Here is a 14,396-nt window from a genome sequence, read left to right as displayed (position 1 = left end):
CTCTCCTCGCGTCGTTGTTTATCCCGTTCTCTCCGTTGAGTTTCGAAGCCCTCCACGCCACTCTTGACCGCTTGTTTCCACACCAACCGGTCCTGAGCCATGTCTTCCCAGTCAGTTGGGGGGGGGGGGTGCCAGCTTGTGTCAAAGAGAGCTTGAGTTGGTCCTTGTAACGGCGCTTAGGGGCTCCACGTGGTCTTTTGCCGTGGGCCAGTTCTCCGAAGAGAATGATTTTAGGAAGGCGAGAGGGTTCCATCCGAGCGACGTGTCCCACCCAGCGAAGGCGGTGCTGGAGGATAGTGGCCTCAACACTGGGGAGTTGCCGCACGAGAGAGGACCTCGTTGTTGGTGATACAATCCTTCCAGTGGATGTGGAGGATCTGCCGGAGCTTGGACTGTTGGAAACTCTCGAGGCGTTTAATGTCGCGTTTGTAGAGGGTCCAGGTTTTGCACGCGTATTGCAGGGCAGAGAGAACCACGGCTCGGAACACCATGATTTTAGTGTGCATGGTGAGCCCGTGGTTGGTGAAGACGCGATGGGCGAGACGTCCATAGGCAGAGTGGCCTGCCTTGATCCGGTTTTCAATGTCTTTCTCACACGTGACCGTTCTTGAGAGGATGCTCCCTAGGTAAGTAAAGTTGTCCACGCTCTCAACTGGGTGGTCGCCGATCTGTGCGTTGGCTACCTGTGTGGCCTGGTTGGGAGGTAGTTGAGACAGGAGCTTTGTCTTCTCTGTATTGACCTGCATCCCGAAGCGCTGGTAGGCGTCTACGTAGAGGTCTGTTGTCTGCTGTAGATGTTCCGGGGACCGATTTAGGGTGGCATTGTCGTCCGCGTATTGCAGCTCCCTGGCACTTATGATGGACGTCTTGGTGGTCGAGCGTAGTCTGGAGAGCTTGAAGAGCCCCCGTCCAGGCGGTAGCGGACGTCAACTGCTGGTGCATCTTGGGGGATCTCATTTATCATGGCGGCGGTGTATAGGGAGAACAGCGTTGGGACCAGGACGCAGGACGATGTCTATGGGGCAAAGATCGACATTCAACGTATTGAATGTTATTCCGACATTCAATTGAAGCGTTGATTGGAGTGTCGAGGACTAAAAACGAGTGGAAACAAAGCCGAATTGTGGAAAGGTAAGTCTTCCACGGCATCATATGGCCGGTCTGATATTTTCTTAGCATGTCTAGGCTTTGTTTCAATTTAGTTTCTCCGTGTATTGTATTAATTGCGAAGGGGATTTTATTTCATTTTTTCAGGTTTACCTATTTCATCTAACACATCTTGGGTGTGAAAATGAATAGGATTGTCACTGTTCAGCTAAATGTCACCAGTTGACATGATTATGTAGCCTACAATTCAACTTTCTACATCACTAATGATCACGTTTCTGTAGTGCATGTATACGGTGTCAATGTTGTACAAAACAGCTATTATTTAGCTTACTGTTTTTTTTTTTTTTTTTTTTTTTTTTTTTTTTTTTTTTTTTTTTTTTTTTTTTTTTTTTTTTTTTTTTTTTTTTTTTTTTTGCTTGCAGCATCTTTTCATTGCCATAATTTTATAATGTAGGATGTATATTTTCAGCAGTAATGCTGCTATACCTAATGAACCGTATGTTATTATTATTATTATTATTATTTTTATTTATTTATTTATTTATTTTATTTTTTAGGAATGTCCCATGTGGGGCTACAGGGAGAAGGATGCCTGGTCCCAATCCCCGTCCCGTTTTTCTCGCCTCTTATTATCCAAATGGAAATACTTGGTGGCATCATTATTATTATTATTATTATTATTATTATTATTATTATTATTATTATTATTATTATTATTATTATTATTATTATTATTATTATTATTATTATTATTATTATTATTATTATTATTATTATTATTATTATTATTATATTATTATTATTATTATTATTATTATATTATTATTATTATTATTATTATTATTATTATATTATTATTATTATTATTATTATTATTATTATTATTATTATTATTATTATTATTATTATTATTATTATTATTATTATTATTATTATTATTACCATTAATAATGATAATTACACACGCACGCGCACATGCGTATATATGCACATTTATATATACATATATATATATATATATATGTATATATATATATATATATATATATATATATATATATATATATATATATATATATATACGGTAAAACGTGAGTAATTCTGAGTTCCGTTATCAATCCGGCAGAATTGCCTATGTAGAATGAAACTTATTCATCCCCTTTGGCTACCGAGAAAAGTAGTGGCTGGCATTTTGAAAAGTTAAAATAAGTCTGATCCCGTCGAAACAGTCGATAATTATGAATATTTTTCACAAGAATATTAATATTGCAATGAACCTAGACGTTTGTTGTAATCACTCAGAGAGGAATGCGAAATGAAATACCTCACTTTTCCACGTATATTTCACTACCCGTGTACTGTGGAAATACATACACTGTGTCTTTCTATAAACAGTACTAGCATGAGACATCACAAGCCACCCGAGATCACAGACAAGAGGTCACCATAATACACCAGACACGACAACGATCACCATATTTTATCTTTTCTCTTATTCATAGTTCGTCTTTTTTTCCCGGTTTTAAACATGGGTCTTTCATTGTTAACATTACATTAGTTCGAGGTAGTTTGAGGTAGATAGGAACAATACACAAATCAACAAGGGAAGCAAAAACGACTACCCTTGAGCAGGCCTTGCTTTGAAAATTCCTACTAATCCTGCTTACCGACTGGGCATCTCGCGTTGCCAAACGTACGGTACATCCCCTCTCCACACAGACGAGTCTGTATACCTAAGTGAAACTAATACACACTACAATTTTTGCGTAACCTACAATCACCTTCGTAACAATACCGTTGCGAGGCGTACAAATATTGCAAGGGAAGCACGTGCGCAATAACGTGACGTCATAGCAATGTTTGTTTCTATTTTTAGGAACTGTGCAGATCGCTGTTGGATTAAGGGTTAAGTGAACTAAGTGATTATGACAAGCCCACATTACAGAAGCCACATTTGCTTCTACGTTTACATTGGCAAATGGAGTTACAGTACCATCAGTTAGTGATGTAAAAATACACCGCCAAATTAGATGACAAACCACGAGTGAGAAAGATCTACGGATGCTGATTTCTTGTTTTCCATACGTAAGAGGCCATAGGGAACAAAATATATTTCAAAATATCAGATAACGAAGCTTTATTGTTGGATTGAATTATTTGTTTACGTGACATGAACCAAACTAAAACTACATGAGCCTTAAAGAAGAGTAAAACTTTGCTATTTTAAGATATCAAGATGCATAGTTTCTTCTAGACAGAGGTAGAAGTTTACCGTAGAGACAACCGTAGGCTGCCGATTGGTGATCCAGACATTGTCTAGGAGACTGTTTATATCAATATAATCACAAATTTGATTACATATTTTGGCAGTGTGTACTCGTAGTCCCAAAGAACTGCAGTCCCTCAGACGATATTCTCAGGTCAGAACAAGCAACACAGACTTTGATATTTTGTTTATAATTTTTTTTTTTTTAAGTTTTGGTCAAGGAATACAAGTTTATTAAATTTTCCTAGTCGATCTATAGGCATATCTTATTTAATGATATAAGTGTCCCTTTTCTGCTGAAGCATTAAGCCTGGTTCAGGGTAATCCCATGACAGTAGTTCATAAGTTACCAACCCAACTCGTACCTTAGTAAACCCTCTACTCCGACAAAAATGCATTTTTTTTTTCCTCCGCTTGCAAGCATATTTTTGTTAATCCTTTCATCCAGGGACACATTATTTACCCAAAGGTAAATGCGATACAGGCATGGCAATAGATCTCCGTGGGAACTGAAAAACAAGTGCCAGTCCTATTTGAGGTGGAGTGGAGATGTTTGAGGGACACCAGTCATCCCTAAACACACATTCTAAATTGGAAATCTGCAGTGATCTAGAATAGGTGCGTACTTTAAGTAAAATCTACCTTGTTAAATTAACTGTTGACTCTTATATGGATTCGTCTTGTGCAGGAAAATCTAGGACTTAATTCAGCTAAAACCCAGCAATAAAGAGATTAGGGGTGTTTATATGCAGCTCCCCATCCGCGCACTAGTGGAAGACAGAAAAAAAAAATCAGAGGTAAAAATTTTACATAGTTTATCTTGGACCATGCCTTCTATTATATAATACCCTGCAAAATATGTATGGGGGCATAACGACCATTGCATACATAGGGGCTGCCCCACCTTTTATCAGGGTGACCAGGTTTTGAAAACTGGAATACAGAACACCTAAACTGGAGAGGTATATGGACAATATGTACCGGCTATGTGAAGCTCGCAGCTCCAGAACCTGCTTCATTGACTTGTACAGTTTCTTTTTTCACTTGCTTTAAAGGGGTGTGTCCATTGTATATTTTGTTTCAAGCAGCAAAAAAATCTCAAAATTTTATGCGAAGTGTTTAAAATCTGGAAAATACGGGAAAAAACGCGTCCCGGGGAGGGTCGATACAGGGCGCGGGACAAATTATAAGGGACGATCCCGTATAATACGGGACGTCTGGTCACCCTGTCTGTTATAAAACTTTGAATTACAACAAAATTGAATGGGTATATTCCTGATGCATCTACCTTACATTGGGATTACCAGGAACATGGGAAGTTAAATAGAAATTGGCAAAATGGTTCTCCCCTTGAATTTTAGAATTTCCCCGTAGATAAATATAATCACTGCGTGCAGTTTTGTTCTTTCCAGAGGACTATAATGGAAATAAGTTTCAAATGCTTTTTGTGTCATCCTCGCAATTTTATATTGTATTTTTATATCTGTGTATCCTGTGTCAATATCTTTTGTCAATATGACTAAAGGGACCTAATATTTCGTTGATGCCTACGGCAGCTAGCAGAAAGGATATGGCAATGAAACTTCATAGATAGTTCGGACATCCCACACCAGTAAAACTAATAAATCTCGTGAAAAACGTAGAAGTACGGAACATTGGCTTAGAGCGTGCCATAAATTAAATATCAGCAAACTGTGATATATGTTGTCTTCCGGAAAGCTAGACCGCGTCCAGTAGTATTGCTTATGACATCTAGGATTAACCAGGGTGTTGTTTTGGCTTTACAACATATGTGTAGATTAACGGTAGCTGGTAGCGATGGCGTATATGGTAATAGTGGCACAAGGGAATGAAAACGCAAACTGTCTTCGTGCCCGGATTGCTCTGATTGCCTCTGATGCTCTCCGGCTTTAAATTAGATTATTGTATAAATATGTACAGATATATATACATTGATATACAGTGCGGGCAACAGCCCGCCAGTGGGGGAGTTGTCGTGCCCTAGCGGGTGAAAGGTAAGGGCGTAGGGAGGTCAGCGAGGGGGGGGGGGCGCTGCCCTGAGCACCCCAAGCATCACGTCCATGGGCGTGTGGCGGACAAGGAGGGCAGCTCTCGTTGCCCGACTGCTGAGGAGGCTGCCTTCTGCAGGGTGGGCGGGGGTCTGCGGCGCTGGTCGGAGGGCCTCCGTGGCCGGGCAAGACAGTAGGTAGTGCAGCAGAGGGTGGCGGCTGTGCCTACCGCAGTGATCGCACTGTTGCCCCTGGAAGCCGTCGTACAGCTCCTCCCTGGTGCAGTAACCCAGCCTAACTCTCTGCAACAGTACGCCGTCCGCCCTGGGCTGTTGATGGAAGGCGCTCAACGTCTAATAGTCGGTGGTGGCGGCGTACCAAGCAGCTTGTCTTTTTGCTCCTTCTAACTGCCGGTGAGTCTGGTGGGCTGCGGCACGCCTGGCTCGCGCCTTCACGTACGACAGACTAGGTGGCACGTGCCTGGTTACATGGGGGGCGCCAGCGGCTCTTCTTGCAGCAACGTCGGCGGACTCATTGCCTCGCACGCCCACGTGGCTGGGCATCCAGTGCAGCCTTACCCGACGTCCCTGTGCGGCGAGGCTCTGCAGGCTGCCCAGGATGGCGGTGACGAGTCCCACGTTGTCGCTGGGGCACGGCTGCTGGAGGACCTGCCACGCCGTCCTGGAGTCTGTGTGTAGGACCACAGTAGTCTCCTGGCGGTTCTGGGCGTGCTCCAGGGCCAGGTGGATGGCCACGAGCTCTGTCTGCAGGGTGGAGCAGCAATCCGGCGTCTTCTCGAGCAGTTCGGTCCCAGCGGTGATGGCAGCGGCTCCTGCCGCTTTCGGGGTCGACCGAGCCGTCGGTGTAGTATATGGCACCGCCCGGCTCAGACACCCGCGCCACCGCCATGAGGGTGTGATGCCGCAGCTCCTCGGTGGTGCAGAGCGCCTTGCTGGCCGGTAGCCGGGTGGTGGAGAACTCTGCAGTGGGGGGCTCCCACGGGGGTGGGGCTCGGTAGGTTGGGGGCCGGGAGGTCGGCGTGTTGCCACCGCCAGCCGTTAATGTGGGCGAGGCTGTGGGTGGCCAGGGTGGACTGGAGTAGCCACGGGTTGCGGCGGAGGACATCGTTCCCTTGCGTCATTGCAAGCCGTAGTCTTCTCTGTGCTACTCCTTCGGAATCGCGCTGCAGGACCCTGGCCACGTGGCAGGCCACAATCTCTTCAACTCTGGTGATGAGTGGCACCAGGCGGGTCTCGTTCTGCATGACGCACGCACTGGTCCATCTCGGAGCTCCCAGCATCGTCCTTATGGCGGTGTTTTGCTCCTGTTGGCTACGGGAGGGCGATATGAGGACTGGGGCGCTGTAGTCCACCAGGGAGCGCACTGCAAATATGAAGTACAGTCGGAGGACGGAGAAGGTGGTCCTCGCTGTGGGTCGTGTCATGGCTCGCATTACGTTCAGCCTAGCCTGGGCCCTTTCCCTCAGGTAGGCGGCGTGGGCTGTAAAGGACAGCCACTTGTCCACCCATACCCCGTGGTACTAGTATGAGTTGGCCCAGGCCAGTCCGACGCCCTGGACGCAGAGCTGACCTGCCGGGTCGGCAATCCTCACCATCATGGCGCGGGACTTCTCTGCAGAGATTTTGAGGCCCAGCTCCTCGCATTTCCCGCTGATAATGTCGAGCGCCTGCTGCGCCTTCCTGAACTTGTTGCCCCTCCCGGTGACCACGAGGGCGAGGTCATCGGCGTAGCTGAGGAGGATGGTGCCATTGTGGAAGGGCAGGGCCACCAGCTGCTCCATCAGCAGGTTGAAGAGGAGGGGGCTGAGGATACCACCCTGGGGCGTCCCGTTCTCCAACCTCTGGAAGCTGGACTTCAGGCCCTGGAATTTTACCCTGGCGCGGCGATGCTGCAGATAGTCGCGGAGCCAGGCTAGCATCCTTCCCATCACGCCCTTCCTTACGAGGGCGGCGAGGATGGCGTGAGGGCTGGCCAGCTCGAATGCCTTTTCCAAGTCGAGGAAGACAACGATGGCGGGGCGGTGGTTAACTTGGTTCAGCAGCGTCAGGATGCTGTCCGCCGTGCTCCTGCCGCGGGTGTAGCCGAAAATGTGGGGGTGTAGTGGCCCCACACGCCACTGAAGGCGAGCAAGCACCACTCTCTCAGCCGTTTTGGCCGTGCAGCTGAGGAGGGAGATAGGCCTTAGCTTAGTGGGCTCCCTCGGTTTGGGGATTGGTTGGATGTCAGCCTCCTTCCACGAAGGAGGCAGGCATCCCGCCATCCACGACTCGTTGACTGTGGCCAGCAGGGCGGCGTCCCCGGCTGGCCCGGCGTGAGCGATCATGGAGTACGTCACGCCGTCGGCCCCTGCTGCTGTGTCACGGCCCCGTCTCTTGGCCTGCTCCAGCTCCTGAGGAGTGAAGGGACGGTCTGTTACTTCAGCTTCTTTAGTCGCCTCCTCGATGGCCATGTCGCGGCGCGGCCGAAGCTGCTGCTGGAGACGGCGCGTGCTACCCGGAAGCTGGTCACTGGAGCCGCGGGCGGTGAATTCGGCTACGAGCCTCTCGGCCTCCTGGTGTGGGTGCGGGTGGGCGGCGGGGCGAGGCGGGGCGGCGCCGGAGGCGGTCTTCACGCTTTTCCACAGCTGGCTTAGAGACGTGTGGTGGCTGAAGGAGGCGCACCACTCCAACCACTTGGCCTCCCTGGCCTTCAGGGACACCTCCCGTGCGCGGGCCACCACGTCCTGAAGTAGTCTCAAGTTGGTTGGGTTGGGGCGTCTCTTGTAGAGCTTCCTGTGAATGTTCACTCTGTTGTTATGCTCCCGCACCTCCTCGTTGCAGAACCACCAATTTGGCCGGTGACGACGGCTCGGGGCTTTCCTGGGGATGGCTGCGTTAGCATCCCTCTCAATAGCAGCAGTCAGGTCCCTCTCCCGCTGGTGAAGGTCCACGGGTGGCTGGTAGCTGGGAGGGAGGCCTGGAAACTGGCCCAGTCTGCTCTCCCGATGTTCCAACGTGGAGGGGGGAGGGGGGCGCTGGGGGTGCCACTGGGAGGGTGGTGAGAGTGGCAAAGTGGTCGCTGGTGAGGGTAGGATGTACTTGCCATGTAGCACCGGCGGCCAGGTCGCTCGAGGCGAGTGTGAGGTCAAGCCTCCCCCCCCCCCCCGGGTGTGGGTAGCCTCCCCTGTGTTGAGGAGGCGGATATGGGGAATGTCCTCGAGTAACACGGCCAGGTGGCGGCCCGTCTCGTTGGTTAGAGATGGTGACTGCAGCATGGGGTGGTGGGCGTTCAGGTCGCCCGCCACGAGGAGGCTGGTGTGGGCGGCGAGGGAGAACAGCTCGCCTGCTTCCAGATGGTATCGTTGGCTCCTGTATATGTTGTACACCAGAAGCGGGATGACCCCGACCTGCAGCTCCAGGCTATAAGATCGGCCTCCACAAGTAGAAGTCCAAAAATCTGACAGGCTCAAGTATGGCTAGGCCCCAAGTGCATAGCCTTTGGTCAAGCGACCTGGGAAGTACCTGACAGTACTTTGGAAAGGACTCTTTCTCCCTAGGGCAAGACTGGGGCAAATCGGCCCAAGTCATCATTTGGGCAAAATCCATGGGTTAGCCCCTTTGGATTTTTTTGGGGTGAATTTGGCGACTTGGTCCGATTTGGCCCAGAATTTGCCTATAGGTTGAGGGGTACGAGGCCTCTTACCTATATGAAATGGGAAGCGCCCAGGCTATAAGATCGGCCTCCACAAGTAGAAGTCCAAAAATCTGACAGGCTCAAGTATGGCTAGGCCCCAAGTGCATAGCCTTTGGTCAAGCGACCTGGGAAGTACCTGACAGTACTTTGGAAAGGACTCTTTCTCCCTGGGGCAAGACTGGGGCAAATCGGCCCAAGTCATCATTTGGGCAAAATGGTGACTTGGATTTTTTTGGGGTGAATTTGGCGACTTGGTCCGATTTGGCCCGAAATTTGCCTATAGGTTGAGGGGTACGAGGCCTCTTAACTATATGAAATGGGAAGCGCCCAGGCCAAAAGATCGGCCTCCACAGGTAGAAGTCCAGAAATCTGATAGGCTCAAGTTTGGCGAGGTCCCAAGTACATAGCCTATGGTCAAGCAACCTGGGAAGTACCTGGAAGTGGTTTGGAAAGGAAGTATTCGTTTATGAATGGTGATTGCTTGTGTTTTGTTACCCTCTTTTTATCGCTTAATGTAGAACCCTACTTTTTGTGTGTGAAATTGTCCCTCAAGGATAAAAATATTGGTTATTGTTAAAAATAGACTAAAGAACTTCACCTCCTTTCAGTGGCATGAACACCACGGTCAACTTGCATCTATCTTTTCATTCCTTTAATGACTGCAGGTCTAGGGGTTCCAGTTTCTCCTCATGGTTTATCTACATGGCTGGGAATATATTTTCTGCTTTGTATTCCCTTGATCTTGTTCATATCTTTCACTTTGGAGACTACTACTACTGCATAGTCAAGTCTGGAGTGGATTAGACTCTCACTGATTTCTGTTCACCTCTTCATTCATATATTTAAAAGACACTCATTTTCTTTAGGAACCCATATTCTCTGGAACCTTACAGGTACATGCCGGCTAATAGATTATCTGGAATACTTACAGATCCTTCTTATTTGCAGTAGTTAGAGTTTCTTTCAGCAGAATGGTGGTCTGGAGGAAGGCCTAGCCTCCTACTAGGATAATAGAGAGAAACGTTGAAAGAAGGGGAGCTTTAATTTTTTGATGAGCAGAACTTACAATTTTCTATATTCTAAAAGAGGAATGCCATTTACATTCCTAAAAATGCTGTTTTTTCCCCCCCGTTTTACTAAAGGATTACTGAAAGTAAGTACACTACAATATATCTCCTTCTGCCATCTTATCACAGAATTGTCCAATTTTGTGCCTAACCACTAATCAACACGGGAGTAGAAAAATAGCTATGAATGGCCGACTACTTTCCTTGGCACTTGGTTCAAGTGCTTTATGATGCAACTTAGCTGTATTGCGGTCACCTAATCTACAGATACATTCCTTGTGTTTCAACCACATATCAATTCTGGACATGATGAAGAAACAAGAACTGTAAAAGTTCTATTATCATCAATTCATAAATTAATTAATATTTGCAGTCTTCATAAACATTTTGGCTTGACCACTGATATCAATTCATATCCAGAATCTTATGATGGAATTTATCATTTGCAAAATAGTTTTAAATAAAATCAAAAGAAGGTTTTTGGATTTTAAAACTTGTGTCTATTGCAATCCTACTTTGTGGTGGTAGGAGGCAAGGAACTGCTTAATTTCATAAAAATCACGACCCATTCTAATAAACCCACAAGAACCACAAGACAAAATTTAAAAGAAAATTATTACTCGTAGGAAATCCAGACAAATACTTGAAAAAGTAAACAAACATTAAAGCTTGATTTCAAAAGGTTTCTCCAGAAGAGAATGGCAAGATAGTATTTTACACAAAATACAAACTTTTATTTGAGAACCAAAGTACTAATAAGCACCACTAGGCATATACCTATTGACCTTATACACACATCAACCTTATTGTCATGGCATTCTCTTCAGACCTGCATCTCCCATAATTCTAAGGCTTGACGAGACAAACACACAGGAGAGCTGAGGGAAGCGAGGCCAGGTGTCCTAATCACTAGTATCCAACCTTATTGGTACCCATTACCACTGCACGTTATCCCTTTGTGGTTAGGGCACTATGAAATATTGCACAAAGCAAATTTGTTCTAATGGCAAGCAGAAAGGTCAACACACCATTACATCAATCATATATTATATACATATGTAAAGATTGGATATTGTCATGTAGTTATGTAAATATATGGTCCGATTTCATTGCCAAGGACTAAGAGGCAGATCTATTCATTTTTTTCTACTATATCATCATGATATTAGTTAAAGATTATCAACTATATGACAGGGATTTGTCAGTGTAGGCACAGTAGAAAAACAATGTGTAAAAGGGTATTGAGAAGCAGTGGTGTGGGAGGTTGGGTTATTCCCCACCCTGCTGAATTTTTTTTGTGTACAAGGTCCTAGAGTGCCCATGGGCAGGAGCACATAGACATGGCAGCTTAAGTCCTACCCTAAAGTTTTCCCTTGAATGCCATTGCCACAAGGTGACTCCTACAATACCCAGCTCCTCAACAATCCTTCCAATAGAGCGCTTTACTGTCTAAGCTCCCTGGTAATGTTAGGAAAGTATTAGTTCATTATAGCCAAGTGTAAAGATAGATTGCTATCACTTGTATAGTTTTTGGGGCTCCTTAACCTTCCTTAAATGGTTCAGTTTCCTCTTCATACACGAAAAAGGCGTACATGGAAACAAATTAATTGTCAGTACCTCTTCCCGTGTATGGAGATTGCCAACCCACCCACTAAGATAAAGTTCTTTAGCCCTTAAACCACACCTAAGAAAAGGTGGACCCACATTATTCTCTTTACATGTATATATATTACATACACTTGTATACAATCAGTGGTTGACTGCACAGCTCTAACCAAACAGAAAGCAATTGTCAACATCTTAATGAACATTCTTGATGCACTAAATTTCAGATTTGACATCAATATTTTTCTTTACAATAAATGCAGCCTGGCTCTCCATATTCCAGCAAGCTTGGTCTATGTATGCCTGTGAGCAAGCATGCATATACCTATGCATACATACTTGTCTGTGTTTGTATTCCTATTTGTGTGAAATGTATGCATGCACATTTATATATGAACATACCTTAATGTACGTGTAAGACTGCATGCATGCATGTGTGTGTGTATTAACCTAATTATAATGTACAGGAAAAGAACTACATGCCTGAGGTCCCCCTTTCTCCCAGATCTTTTTTTCCTCTCTTACTTTTGTAACTTTTACATTCCAATGAGAAAGTAAATGATGGTCTTTTTAAGCTTTTGTCCATTTCCAATACTTTGCAGTTTTTTTGTAGTGAAGTTAATTTTCCACACCTGACTCCTGATATATGTACTGCCTAAATATTTTTTGGAACAACTTGTAATCTTCATCTTTTATTCTTCTAATGCTCTTTGCATCACCTGTAAACATGTTAGTGAGGCCTGTTGTACCTACCAGTAAGGACCAATGAAGAGTACCTCAATGAAGTAGTCCTGTACAATGGACATTAGAGTTATTTCTTCACCATCCATCTTCAAAAAATCATCTGAAGGTACTACTGTGGAGGCTTAAGATATTTTTATCAAGTTCAACTTTATTTCCTCCACCTTTTCACACAAAGCAAGGTGACAACCATTGACCCCTCCTTCTACTACAAGCTGGTGACAAAGAAAGCCCTACACATCAGTCCAAAATTTCTTCCCTAGGAGATCTATAGGAGGGTCTGTAGACTATTCTCAACTGCTACGAGGCTGCAGGTTTCTAGTCAGTAAAACTCATGGCAGCAATTATTTTCCATCATGTCATTTATGTAGATCAAGAACATTACAGATGCAACCCTTGTAGAATTCTGTTAGTCACTGCCCTTCTTCTGGATATCTTATACTTTACTGATCTTCTCATGTACTGCTCATAAAATCCTTCATTCAATCTAATTTCCACTGTAGTCTGCCATGAGATACCTTATCATAGGCTTTCTCCAAATCCAAGTACACACAATCTACCCAGCCCTACCTCCCTCTTTTGCAGCACATCAATTGCTTGTTTGATACACATACACATGATCTACCAGTTCTGACACAGAACTGATTGTTGGCCATAATGATCCTGGTATTTAATCCACCTATTTTTCATAATTTTCTAACACAATTTTGTTATTATGCTGGTCAGGGACTCTGGTCTGTAGTTCAGTGGTGCCTCCGTACAGGCTGGTACCATGTTGGCCCTTTTCGAATCCTGTGTACACATCATTATGTGTGTTCATTGTGTGTGCATGCTTTAGACAAAGTACACACTTTTCCATTCCACTATATCTTGCAAACATTGTGTGCATTTTCATGAATATTGCACATGCATATAACCATATATACATTTGGTATATGGCTATATGCATGTAGCAATACTACCATTTCCTATTCAGCTAATGGTGCAAATAGTTATCACATGTACATGATCTACACAGCCCCATGTGCAAGTGGTCCCATTTTTGTATACATAAGTTCACAAACTTCATGTACAAATAACCACATAAAATGTGCACAGTTACATAGCTACATGTACAAACAGTTATATCACATATGCACACAACCTATGGACAGCATACATGAATAGCTGATTTTTTTTTTCTTTCTTTTTTATTCTTTTATTTGATTTGATTATTTTTTCTAATCTGTAAATAACGTGCAGCCACAAGGACAGGCAATCATCTTCCACTTAAACATCCTGTATAGCTACGTGGACAAAGATGGCAGCGGGTGCGAGGGATTTCCCAGTAATTTCTGTCAGATGAACATGGCGGTATCCTGTGGAAGACAAAAGAAATCGTCAGCATCGACACAAGCACGATGTGGGCTAAGGAATCATGCACCATGGCTATATTGGAAGCAAACATGAACAGGGACAAGGTCTAAATGACTGAACACATTAAAATGTATAAAGTATGTGGTGGCAAAAGTACAAAATGTAATAAGGAAAATCATAGGGACATGTTTTTAGTCAATTAAATTGATTTTTTTATTCATTCATGTTTTTTCATTAATTCATTAATTTTTTGTTCTATTCTTATCTTTTGAACAATGTTATTCTGGCAGCAATGCTTTCATAGCAGACCTACCTGGCATGAGGGATGAAAATGGAATACAGGCACGGGCAAGGACAGGATCCTTAGCATAAGAGCTCTCATCTCGCACAGTGAAGTAAATTAGGGAAACCTGAGGAACTCCAATGCGAACTTCTAACACCTCATCAAATACTGGATTGAAACCTGTGGAGTGGAAAAAGGGCAAAGATAAAAAGTTGCTCTATGTAGTTCAGAGTATAACGATTAATCAAACATATTAAAGCCATGAG

General features: G+C 44.7%; 3 protein-coding genes and 1 pseudogene across 21 annotated transcripts in view; all 4 read right to left on the bottom strand.

Annotated features, from left to right (window-relative positions):
* Positions 1 to 302: 302 nt before the first annotated feature.
* LOC143026007 (uncharacterized) lies at positions 303 to 746 on the bottom strand. Its single transcript, XM_076185994.1, has one exon. The coding sequence runs from the start codon at positions 744 to 746 to the stop codon at positions 303 to 305; it is 444 nt and encodes a 147-aa protein (XP_076042109.1).
* A 4,621-nt stretch (positions 747 to 5,367) lies between these two features.
* Positions 5,368 to 6,533, bottom strand: LOC143026172 (uncharacterized; annotated as a pseudogene).
* A 392-nt stretch (positions 6,534 to 6,925) lies between these two features.
* LOC143026006 (uncharacterized) lies at positions 6,926 to 12,580 on the bottom strand. The gene is made up of 2 exons (XM_076185993.1): positions 12,504 to 12,580; positions 6,926 to 8,804 (listed from the first exon to the last, which is right to left on the bottom strand). The coding sequence occupies exons 1-2, from the start codon at positions 12,578 to 12,580 to the stop codon at positions 6,926 to 6,928; spliced, it is 1,956 nt and encodes a 651-aa protein (XP_076042108.1).
* The window catches only part of LOC143026462 (1-phosphatidylinositol 4,5-bisphosphate phosphodiesterase delta-4-like), a 47,561-nt gene continuing 43,266 nt past the window's right edge, over positions 10,102 to 14,396 (bottom strand). For all 19 annotated transcript variants that reach the window (XM_076186881.1, XM_076186880.1, XM_076186891.1 and 16 more), the window contains 2 exons: positions 14,161 to 14,310; positions 10,102 to 13,849 (listed from right to left, as the gene is read on the bottom strand). In XM_076186881.1, coding sequence (XP_076042996.1) covers positions 13,761 to 13,849; positions 14,161 to 14,310 — 239 coding nt within the window. In that variant the 3' untranslated portion in view covers positions 10,102 to 13,760. The remainder of the gene's footprint in view (positions 13,850 to 14,160; positions 14,311 to 14,396) is intronic.

Source organism: Oratosquilla oratoria, chromosome 6, assembly GCF_046742065.1.
Source record: "Oratosquilla oratoria isolate Oo_2021 chromosome 6, ASM4674206v1, whole genome shotgun sequence".
Lineage (NCBI taxonomy): Eukaryota > Metazoa > Arthropoda > Malacostraca > Stomatopoda > Squillidae > Oratosquilla > Oratosquilla oratoria.
Note: the sequence above shows the minus strand (reverse complement) of the source record. Positions and strands in the feature narration are given on the sequence as shown.